The sequence below is a fragment of the Pestalotiopsis fici genome (genome assembly GCF_000516985.1).
Source record: "Pestalotiopsis fici W106-1 unplaced genomic scaffold PFICI_Scf_8, whole genome shotgun sequence".
Classification (NCBI taxonomy): Eukaryota; Fungi; Ascomycota; class Sordariomycetes; order Amphisphaeriales; family Sporocadaceae; genus Pestalotiopsis; species Pestalotiopsis fici.
The window spans coordinates 2,238,879-2,250,639 of NW_006917098.1; the positions used below are offsets into that span (position 1 = coordinate 2,238,879).

Below are 11,761 nucleotides of genomic sequence, written 5' to 3' on the forward strand. Positions count from 1 at the left end.
TTTTTTACTTTATTAACGAAACTTTTTATTTTAAAAAAAAAAAGGAGAGGGTGGGGGTTGCTGCTATAAAAGGGTGATTTTATCCAAATCTTAGTTTGTTAATAATTTACCCTCTGGGCATCCATAGCTTTTTATAAATTGGTTGCTTTTTTTTTTCAAGACTTCTCAATTACTTCTTTTGGGTATACTGATATAAAACTATGTAATGTATGGGCCCCAGCGCTTGAAAACACCACGACTCCATTGTATACTATTTGCAAAACAACTTTTTTTTCCCCCTCCCATCTCCATGCATGAAAAAAAAAACATACCGCTGCATGTAATAAGTTGTTTTATACTTGTTTTCCAAATGTGTGATACACAAGTAGGAATGAACGCGCTTGGTGGGGGAGAAAGGGATATGTTTTACAAATTGACGACTTCAAGGTTAAACTGCCAATGTTGCAGAATATCCAGTTTTAGTATTCTATTGGTGAGCGAGGCGGCATGGGCCACCAGGTCCCAGAAGAGGGATCTGGCAATGGCAACTAACCATGTTTCAATTGCCAAAGCGCGGATTTGGCCCGTTCACGAACATCAAGCTCCTCATCGTGGCCAAGGGATTCAAGTTTGGTCAAAAAGCCTAGCTTCTTGAGCTCAATGGCACGTTGCGAACAGGCCGGGGCATCATTGGCGTCATCCTGCCACGTCAAATTGTTGAGCAGATGACACAGGGCAACGCGCACCTCGCGGTCGCGGCTGTTAAACAGACCGGCCAGGAGTTTGAGGAGTTCGGTCTGTGCAATAACCAGCTGTCGATGCCGTGGTATACTGGCGGCCATGTGAACCAGGATATAAATGACAGCCTCAATGATCCTAGCTTGAGGATACAAAACCCTAGTTTCGTTGCCAGATGAGCCGCGACGTCCGCTGAATGCATGGAGCACCTTGATCCTGAGCTTGGTGGCTAGAATATTGAAGAATCGATCCTGGCCGAGGGTGTTGAACAGATAGTCAATCATTTCGGCCGTGTCGTTTGTCGAGTCGGCATTGCTGCTGGAATGCGAGCTTCCAATGAGATTGCGAATGAAGCCCAGGCCTTGTTCTTGTATTGCCAGATCGTCTTGTCGAGCTTTTCGAACATCGTTGCCCTCGGCCTCGCGCAGTCCTGCCAATCGAGCTTCGGCGAGCTGGCGCAGGCGGTGGCTATCAGTCGCCTTGGGGAAGCTCGGTCCAGGCGACTCGTCTTCTATTTCCATTTCTTCGTCCAGGTCGTCGGAAACCTGCTTATCTCGTGACCTAGATGAAAATAGAGCTTCATCCTCGGTGTCATCACAAATGAGTTGCACCAACCAGCCAGACTGCAGCTCCTCCAGACAAGTCTTCTTCAGATCGATGCTGGCCATGTGAACTAGGTGCTTCAAAGCCCACAGTGCATTTAACCGCAAGGCAGCATTCTGCGATCTCGCATGGTTGCACAGCGTCTTGATGAGGCTTCCATTGTTGGCAGTCTCTCTGATCAGAGTGTCTCTCGTCGGGCTGAAGTCGGTAACCAGATTGCAGATTGCAGCAGTAGCAGCAATTTGCACATCAACAATGGGCCAGTTGAGTAGATTGTATATAGGGGTGGCCACGCCATTGTCCACAAGTGCGGTCCGCAAAATGTTGACAGATCGTGAAAGCATGCGTGTGGCATAACATGCAGCAATGATGACCTGTTGCGGGTTACCCAGCTGGTCATTCTCGTCTGCCTCGCCCCCCAGTCGTTGACGCCCGCCCGTTGTAGTATTCAAACTTTCCACTATGTAAGGGACGGTATCTTGTGCAACAATAGCCTCGCGGTATTCCTCCTTGAATGAAGCCATCGCGCCCAGGGACTTCAGCGTGCTTATGCGCACCCGAACACGATGAGCAACCCGCGGATGAAGGCCGGTCTTACCCAGCCGACTATCATTGGCATTACTCATGGAAGGTTGTGCATCCTCGGGAGACCAGAAGGGAGTTGGAGCGGGCACTTGCAGATCATACGTGCTCTTGAGCAACTTGGCCAAGATTTTGATTGCATTAGAATCAGCTGCAGCTTTTTGTAATGCGTCGCTGTCTGTGACGAGCCGGGCGAGTATTGTCGGGCCTTGCTCGATAATATCCCAGTGACACGATTCCGGATACGTTTGGTTGAGGTTCTCGGTGGCTGTGCTCAGCAACTGAAGTAGTTTTGGTACGACCAAGAGTCCTAGTGTAGCCTCCCTTGACTTGTACGCAAACCCACACTTGAAGAGCGACGTCAAGACAGACGCCGCCATCAAGGCTTCGTTGCCAGTCCGGCTTCGAACCATGCTGATGAGCCATGGAATCAGCGGGCTTTCAGGTTCCTCGTCCTCTTGCTCAGTAGCAGCTCGAGCCGGTAATAACTGTGATCGGCTCTGACTGGGCAAGTAGGGTAGCAGCAGGTCCATGGGCTCGAGCTCCTTTTGCTTCGTCGGTCTCAGCCCTGCCAGTTGCGCCTCGGGTTTGGATATGCTCAGGTCGACATCTGTATTCGGGAAAACTGCCAGTATCGAGTGGGAGTACAAGAGCTGGGCAGATCGGAAAGCAGAATCTGTGATAACTGCACTGATGGCTCCAAGAATATCTGACAATCGGAAACCGTCGGGTCTTGCTGCAGGAGGAATAAAGTCAAGCAAGCCTTCTGAGGTTGCGATTGCCTCGGCGCACGGAATGACTTGTCCTTCTGCCACGGCAAAGCTTGCCAATTTCGTGGCAAGAGCATCGAGAACCTTGTATTTGACCAGCGCGTTTTGATGTTCCTTTTCCCGGCAAAGAGTACTGATCAGTCGTGATACAATGTTTACCTGCGCGGCAATAGTGCGGCTGCTGTCGGGTTGTGCCAGTATCGTGGCAAATGACTTGAGGCAGGCTTTGTTGTTGAAGAGGATGTCGGCCAGAAAGGCCTCACCAAAGGCACAGAAGGGCGGCGCCAGGGTGCAACCATCGGCAACGTCGCGTATTACTCGTAGAGCAGCTAGAACAATCTGTGGCCGCTCATCTTTGAGGCAATCGACAGCTGCCGCGAGTGCACCGGACTTGTGTATCGGGTATACGAAAGCCGATCCAGCGCTCGCAAAGCTGGCGAGAAGCTGGAGGGCCGAAAGCTTGATTCTGTAGTCGCTCGATCGCTCGTCGAGAATCGCAACTAGAGGTTTGAGGGCGCCATTGAGCACACACTCTTGTTTCCTCTGCGGATGGCCGACGATATCGTTTTTCAGGGCCCTCAGAGCATCGAGGCGGACGGCAACGTCTACGTGGGGCGCCAGATTTGAGAGTATGTCGACAGCCATGGTGCTTTGTTGTGAACTTGGCTGCTGCTTTTTGTTGTTGTCATTGAAAGAAGGGTAAATTCCGCCGAGATGACGTCGGCAAAATCAGCCCAGCAGATGAGAGTGAGCCTCCACCAGCTTGACGGTACACGTCTGGTGATGGGCAATTTGTGAGTCTGGCAGGTCTCGGTCTGCGGAGCGCTAGTTGGAGGTGGTGGTGATGAACAATGAATTGATGGCGGCAGATGAGGATATCTTGACCAGTCCAACGCAAAGGGCTTTCTGGTCAGGTCGTGATTAAGTGATTACTATCAATGGCGGTCCGACAGTGGATGGACGGATGGATCTCGGATTGCGACACGCCTGGGTTGTTCCCGGTGGGTAGGTAGGTAACGTAAAGAGATACTGAAGCTAAGGTACCTTGACATACCTAAGCAAAGTTTTTAGCGCAATCTTTTAGTGTACCCGACTCTGCTCTCTCTTTTTTCTTGTCCCTTCTGTTTCTGGGGAAAGCTCGAGCCCAGTTTGTTAGACTGGCTGCTGCCAGCTCTTATCGATAGGCTATACATACTTAACAAACTGCCTACCTACCTACATTACCCAATGGATCAGCAGCGGGACGGAATAACGGACCTGACCTTGGTTGTAACATGGATCCTGGGCGCAAGATACATATTGCATGGAGACCTTGCCTAGATAATATAGATCGTAAGTAGTTTAGAGAGAGAGAGAGAGAGAGAGAGACCGATCTGACGAAAAGGGAAAAAAAAAAAGAAAAATCTCCAACTTTCTCCAGGTCTCACACAGAGGGCTGAACAAGCATTCTTATCATTTATCAACAACGAGGTTTCATATCATGAGCATATGCACTCCCACTTGAACAAGTCCCCGAGGGGCTCGCATCTACATATTCTTTGGTAATATTCATTATGGCTCACCCAACAAGAACGCACTCGAAAATGCTGGGCCACGTTGGCAAGTTTCAGTTCCCACTGATGGAAGGAAATGGAGAAAGAAAGAAAAGTGAAGTAGAGATCGCCTCTGGTTCTAGGCAAGTTCGGGCCATATATGGATGGCGTTCATTGCGGCACAATATAGAGCCGCCTTAGCACATCATTCATATTGGGAGAGTGGTGAGATATACGCTGGCCCATGAATCACTCCCATCCATGACGATGCAGTACTGCCAAGAAGATCGGTTCACAGTGGGAAGCAAAGTGCGTACCCAGATACTTATCACTACTGCAACTTGAGCGGCAGTGAGGTGTACAGTTTCTTGGAGGAGTTATAATGTCTTTTGATTTTGAGGTTTCCACGAGATTGCAAGGAATCAGAATGCGTGCCTCCCGGCTGTCTGGCCTCCGCGGAAAGATGCGTGAATGAGAATGGGCTGTCGTCTGCTACGCTTGCTTTGTCAATGAGCGAGCACATCAGGCATCGGTTTTTCCAGTGCTTCGTCCAAAACGAGGAATTTTGTGGTCTGCAGTATTGACCTCTCCACCGGGCATGCAGGCAATCTTCTATATCTAAATGTATGTGCTTCGTACGTGGCCATATTATAAATTGTGCTGGGGTGATCTTCTCTCTATATCTCAGCACGTGTTGTCTCTGCGCTCTATTACTGGTCGCCTACCCATGGTGTCCGTACAAGGTACACGACTCATTCTATCCGGACAGACACCTTGGATCGAATGAATCCAATGTCAACGGACTCGTGTAAGAACAACGGATCATGACCGATTTCCATGATAGGAAAGACCGCCCTGTAAGGCTTCAATGTCATATACGTGCCAGTGAGCTGCGGGCTAATCCTGTCCAAGGCCTCGGTGAAGCAAGTTCAGTCTCCCCAGATCAGCCACGCCAAGTCCACCAACAACAGATTGAACTCGCTTTCCTGCAATGAGACAAAATGCGGAGGGACTCTCTGATAAATGCAGGCGGCATGTGGGCAGCTGAGACCGATATGTTCAAGAAGCCTTTGGTGATGCGGTTTCTGCAAAAGACTGCTTGTATAACGGGCCCACGTATGAAGGCGTTTATTTGTCATGCTAATAGAATGACGATGATTTGTTCGTAACAACTTGCCCATGTCAATGTGCCATGGGCAAATGGAATGGGATGGATATTTCACCGCTGCAATACAAAGGACCCGGTTTGTACGCCGAAGACGGGATTGTCCATCGGCTGTCGGCACCCCCTATCAACGCAGTAATTTTTCAAGAGTACAGCGCCATTAGACCCTGAAGGGTCATTAGGCTCGCAAGCTTCTGCACTCGTTCCATCACATCATTCCCTCGCGGGCCCATTCTGCATGAACTCCAGCCAACCAACCGTCATGTAGGTACGTAGGGCGAAAACGTGGGCGCTGCGGCAGGTAAAGTGAGCGAGAGATACATGGCGTAACGTAGGTTAGGTATCTCGTCCTTTTTTAGCGATCGCTAGGTGATGCTCAGTCAGGGGACAGCGGCCTGTCTACCGACCTGCCGTACAATTATCACAGGTAGGTAACCAGTAATACGGCCAAGGGACGCCTGAGGGTCAAAACTTTACCTGACCTAGGAAGTAGATCCCATCCTCTTTTTTTTTCTCTCTCTCTCTTTTTGCACCCCTCTTCAAGATAAGTTTTCGAGTTTGGTGAGGTCAGGCGCAATCGCCTTGTTAGATTTCCTGCGTTCGTCTTCTCTCCCTCTAGACGATCACTTTCATCACGCATCGCGCCCTGTCTTTCTCTCTATCATTAGGGGATAGAATTACAGCACCATTCGTACTGTTACCTCCTTCATCGTGCATAAGAGGTGGAATCCAGCTCGCTACACTACTGTCCACGGCCAGCCAGCCCACCTACCTACCTACCTACCTACTAAGTACTCATTAGACGGACGGACGTACGACTCGAAAAGAAATCGCGGGCCTGTCGATCGTCCCAAACCGCCACTGCCTTTCGCATCCACCCCTCATTCGGCTCCGAGCTAGCGGAAGCTACGATTTTTCTTCTAATTAACCACTCTTGTTCTTCTCCCCTGCTTCGGATCGCAAGGACAAGCAGGATGCGTAGTAGGGGATCATGTTGACTTCGTCTCCGATAGCCCCCCGGTCCACGAGCGCTTCACCCCGTACTTTTCACTACCATGCGCCTCATAATCTATCACCCCACCTCTCACCAAAGGTCACGGCCAACTTGCCGCGACGCCATTCCAAGCACTCAGTAGTGCCCTACCAGCACCAGCATCAGCAACAACAGCAACCCGCCGCTCTGGGTTCTTCGCTCAAGTCGCCGCCGCAGTCGCAATTGCAGCACTGTAGGCCGAAACAATATGTTGGCGTCGATGCCGCCACTCAGTATTCACCGATGGAGCCGTTCGACCCAACGGTGCCCGTGCAAAACGCCAGACCGCCGCCGCTCTCCGAAGCCCTGCCCTCATCTTCCGCGGCCGCGGCGAACTCTGCTACCATAGCAACAGCAACAGCACACTCAACCACCGCGGCGCCATCGACATATGTACAATCACAGTCCGCAACGCCCAAGGATCCTCCCGAGCCAAATCTGTCTCCCAAAAGACCCGACCATGTGACTTCGGGCGCAAACCCTCTATCACCCGCAAAAAGGCGCAACTCGCAAGACCTGGCTCAGGCCACCCCCGAGCCCGGCTCCAGCAGTGCTGCCGCCATTTCCAAAAATGGCAAATCAAAATCGTCGCCAAAACGCTCTCGAACCGACCAAGGTCCAGCGAAACTGCTACCCCTTAAGTATGAGTTTTGCGATGTCGAAGACATGGTGGTCCTCATCGCAAACATGCTGTCGGAGCTCATCGAGACCAACGATTCTCTAGCAATGAAGAGTGGGCACTTAACCAGATTCCATTCCAGGTGTAGTTTTTTTTTTTTTTTTTTTTTTTTGGCATGGGATCAGTCATCAGACCGCATATAAGGAAACACGTGTGTTTACTGATATTGATGCAGGACGGCGCCAGGAATTTCAGTGTTGGATTATCTACATAGACTTGCTAAGCACGCCACTCTTACGCCTCCGCTCCTTCTCTCCATGGTATATTACATCGACCGTCTCTGCGCCTTGTACCCGGACTTTACCATCAACACGCTTACAGTGCACCGGTTCTTGATTACGGCGGCTACGGTGGCGGGCAAGGGTCTCTCTGACAGCTTTTGGAATAACTCGTTCTATGCCCGTGTCGGCGGAGTTAAAATTGCGGAGCTGAAGCTTCTCGAACTCGAATTTCTCTATCGTGTTGACTGGAAGATAATACCCAACCCAGAGGTACTTGTGGCATATTACAAGGGACTTGTCGAGCGCTGTGACGGATATACCCTGCAAAAGGATGAAGCCTCGAGTGATGATGGCGGCAGTTCTGAGGCCTTTGAGGACAGCGACGATATTGGACAAAGCGACGAGAATGAGGAAAGCAAGGCGTGAGGAGGCAGCCGTCCAGGCCATGTGCCTAGGTTAGCAGCCCAGACTTGGGAAATTCAGGAGTTCAGGCAGGTCACATTGATATTGGTATTTGGACTGGAGCATTGCTTGGGGGAAATCATCATCTTTATCGAATCACTTGTGGAGCGAGGCGGCAGAAGACCTTTGTGGCTGAAAGGTCATCAGTAGGTTGAAATGAACAGCTTCAAACTGCAGAAACAGGAGTCAGGGGAGACGGAGAAGCGTGAACCATTTCCGCAGCCTGCGCATCCCATGTTTTTCATTGCACATTTTAGCCATTGCGTTCTTCCATGGAGTTGTTGCAAAAAATCAAGTTCAGATTACATAAGAAAAGACGTCTGGCTGTTTTTCAGCTGCAGGACTTTGCAACGTGACGCTGTTTCCATGGTTGTTTTAGCATAGCTGGAAGATGAAAAAAATGCAGTTTGATATGTAATGCAGTATAGTACTGTAAAGCATGGTTGCGTAGGTAAGCAATGATGTGACCCTGTGGTGATCTGCGATAATGGTTGGCAGGACCCCCAAGAAGCGCCACGCAGCCCCCCAAGCTCGTTTTAGCCCCCGGCACTTTGACCTGACCCAAGGCCTCGGAGCGACAGACCCTCTACAACTCTGGACTCGACATAACGACGACAATTCTCTTTGCACGTCTGCTGCAAAGGCACAATTTCCTCCGGCTCATCCTCTCTGTCGACACCTCCTTCGGGCACCAAAGTCATGAAGCTGCCGACATTGTTCTCGGGCCTACTACTGGCAGGTCTTGCCAGCGCCGCAGAGCGCACCGCGGCTGTCTACATCCAACCGGTGCTATCGTCGGCGCCAGCACCCGTGCTCCTCGCCCAAGTCACGTACGACCCTTACCTGCCGTCGGAGGCCTCGATATCCAACTTTGAATTCCCAGACTTCGAGGAGTCCGGGTTTGGAGAGGCTCGGAGTGTGCGCGTGGGCGTGTGGTCGCCCTCGACGCAGTCTTGGTCGGGGTCGGCGAGCGTCGCATCGATACAAAACTTTGGCAAGGGATACAGCCCGCACGTCATCCTGCACGTCAATCAGGGCTCGGGCGACGTGGTGGGTGCGGCGCTCCGAGGTGTCCGCATCGACGCCGGGCAGACGCGCGACTTTGGCCCCAAGGCCGTGGTCAACGTGGTCGGCAAGGGCGAGCAGGTTGCGCTCAATGCTCCGGTGAAGCTGACCCCCGACGGCAAGAAGAGAGAGGAGGAGACTGAGAAGACGTTCCTGCAGAAGTACGGTCACCCCTTTCTTCTACCTATGCTGGTTCCATATGTGATTGAGAAGAGGATCAAGATCAACAGTATGCTAACTATACATCTTACAGATACTGGTGGTTGATTGGTATCGTGGTACTCCTTTCCATGACCGGCGGCGGAGATGGAAAATGATAGAGTAGCTGTTGTTGCTTGATCATAGAATAAGACGCGATACACTCACCGACCTCCCACCCATCAGGCGTTATCAATCACTAATAGCCTGGAAGGGCGCATTGACCCACAAACGACAAGCCCATTGCTATTCTTACCTTTTTACTTCGCTCAGGACCGTTGGCTACACAATCGGATTATCCGAGCAGAGCTGCGTAGAGATTGGCAAGGCCTGATGTAGTCCGAGGGCACTGCTATGTCCCCATGTGCAGGATCAATCACGATATTTTCACACAACGAGCCTTTCAACGACACTCAGTGCTACTGCTCATCCCAGAGGGTCACCAGGAACTTCTGAAAGGAAATAATCCATGGCCTTACGAAGCGTTGAGACCTTGACAGTTCAGGGCATTCTGACACATGTGGCTTGACTTGGTCACTAAAAATGACAGTTTGTTGTACCAAAATGAGACCCATATGTTTCCAAGTTGACTGACTTGTTCCACAATCTCTGACTATCTTGAGTGCAAACAGTGATGATATGGTGACTGAGTAGAAGAAGAGAGCTTTCAGGCTACATGTATACCCATCTACGGGCTAACTCTGGATCTACATCACACACGGATGCATAAGCCAGCATTACTCAGTGATTCCGACTTATGCAAACGCTCAAACAGCTCTTATCGGAAGCTTATCTGCATGTGATGGCGGGGGTGCTAGGCGTCAAACAGACTAGTGCGGTTACCCAGCAGCAGGAAGCTCAAGTCGCGATTGATGGGCCGACTAATAAACAGCTGCGACGGACGTGGAAGCGCCTGCACTCAACCTTCTTCGAACTACTACTTGAACCTTTCTACACACACTTCCCAAACCAACTTGCGCCTTGAATCCAAACCAGATCACTTGCGCTCAATCGCCTTTGCAAAATCTGTCGGTGCGCCCTCCATTGATCCCCCAAAACACCCACAGAAGCATCTTCAGACCAAGTCGACCACGATGTCTGCCGAGAACGGTTCTACTACTCTCCCTGTCGATGACCCCTCCAAGGTCGCCGAGGCTCCCATTGAGACCAAGGGCAAGGGAAAGGCCACTGCCACCGAGGAGCCTGTCGACCAGACCATGGACGAAGATGACGACTCTTCTGACGACGAGGTGAGTTGCTGCTCCACTACCTACTATCACTACTCACTCTACTATCATTATCGCAAACGCAGACCCGCTTTTGGCGCATAGCTTATACTAATGTCTTTGATTCTGTTCCTAGGCCGAGAACAATGGTAAGGCGCAAAAACTCTTTGGCAACAACCCATTGATGGGGGAGAGTGTTTTTTGTTTTGTTGCACGTTGTTGAGTGAATAGACTAAACTAACCAATTCCTTGCGTTTCAGGTGCCGGCGATGAGGAGGCCGAGGACAACCTCGACGAGATTGACCTGAACAACATCGTCGAGGGTGGCCGCCGCACTCGAGGCAAGGTCATCAACTGGGCCGAGGCTGCCAAGAACGTCCCCGCCGACGAAGAGGAGGAGGACGATGAGGACTTTGAGGCTGGCGGAGATGAGGATGAGAAGATGGATGAGGATTAGACTTTGATTCAACCCCTCCCCTCCCTTCTCTTTCCACCCCACTTGGTTCAGCCTGGATGAGACGGTGATGGGTACCGCTGTATCTGATTTACATTTGGATTGGGATGTTTTGCCTCATGAATGATCCATTTTCTGTCATCCCCCCGGCGTTCGACACGTTTTCTTGTCAGCTCGGAAGGCAGCCTTGGTCAGGTTTTGCGGTTTGGAACCTGCCTGGGTGGTACTAGACACCCCCATCATAGCACACAGGTTACGACTGGTTTGGGAAGAAGAAAAAAAAAACGTATGATACTCTAGGAGTAAGGCTCCACGGAAGAGGATTCGCGCATTGCATAAGAGAATGAAGACAAAACAAAATAAAAGTTCATGATCTACAGAACACACTGACGGCATACCTTGAGTAATGCTCGATACCATCTAATTTTTGCCTCTCGAGTAACTTTGCATCTAATACAGTGCCATCGAAATCTTTGTGGAAACCAGTGACTCGGCTCGTTGTAGCTGAATAAAAGATGGATGCTCGTTTGCACAGTCCGTTTGCACTGAGAAGAGTCAAGTATCAGATTAAACTGCCAACCATTGTCTCTGGTCCAGCACCCTGGCGACCAGACCTGAACAAATAAACTTGGTAGACATACTGGCTCAATGGTAAGAGCGTAGAGGGCTATGACTACTCTGTCAGTGTGCCGGGCTCGAGTCCTCCTTTGGATTCGCCTGAGATTCCTTTGTTTTTGTTTTTCTCTGGCTCTCCCTCTTTTACCATCTCAAAGTCGAACCTTGCATCATTTTATCCGACTTTGTGAGGGAGGCTTGGTTCACTTTTAATGGGACCGAGTGAGCAAGGTGTTGTAGCCGACGAACTACAGATAAAATGCCGAAGACTGGACTATGATATTCATTAGCGATTGACAGGCCATGAAAAAGTTGACTCAACATGTTCTTCAGGACATCCGCCCAAGCTCATCCAACTAATTGGAGTCACATGAACTCGCTTGGGCATACTTTCTCTTGCAACGAACTCCCTCATCACTGTGTCTCTGTTCTTTATTTG

General features: G+C 50.5%; 4 protein-coding genes across 4 annotated transcripts; 3 read left to right on the top strand and 1 right to left on the bottom strand.

Annotated features, from left to right (window-relative positions):
• Positions 1-527: 527 nt before the first annotated feature.
• PFICI_11367 (uncharacterized protein) lies at positions 528-3,317 on the bottom strand (the record flags this gene model as incomplete). Its single annotated transcript, XM_007839948.1, has 1 exon — positions 528-3,317. The coding sequence occupies one exon, from the start codon at positions 3,315-3,317 to the stop codon at positions 528-530; it is 2,790 nt and encodes a 929-aa protein (XP_007838139.1).
• A 3,043-nt stretch (positions 3,318-6,360) lies between these two features.
• Positions 6,361-7,728, top strand: PFICI_11368 (uncharacterized protein; the record flags this gene model as incomplete). The annotated part of the gene is made up of 2 exons (XM_007839949.1): positions 6,361-7,163; positions 7,257-7,728. 2 exons carry the CDS (start codon positions 6,361-6,363, stop codon positions 7,726-7,728), a joined length of 1,275 nt encoding a protein of 424 aa, XP_007838140.1.
• Positions 7,729-8,463: 735 nt separating this feature from the next.
• PFICI_11369 (uncharacterized protein) lies at positions 8,464-9,146 on the top strand (the record flags this gene model as incomplete). Its single annotated transcript, XM_007839950.1, has 2 exons — positions 8,464-8,990; positions 9,083-9,146. 2 exons carry the CDS (start codon positions 8,464-8,466, stop codon positions 9,144-9,146), a joined length of 591 nt encoding a protein of 196 aa, XP_007838141.1.
• A 975-nt stretch (positions 9,147-10,121) lies between these two features.
• PFICI_11370 (uncharacterized protein) lies at positions 10,122-10,710 on the top strand (the record flags this gene model as incomplete). The annotated part of the gene is made up of 3 exons (XM_007839951.1): positions 10,122-10,277; positions 10,390-10,402; positions 10,514-10,710. The coding sequence occupies 3 exons, from the start codon at positions 10,122-10,124 to the stop codon at positions 10,708-10,710; spliced, it is 366 nt and encodes a 121-aa protein (XP_007838142.1).
• Between the last annotated feature and the right edge of the window lie 1,051 nt (positions 10,711-11,761).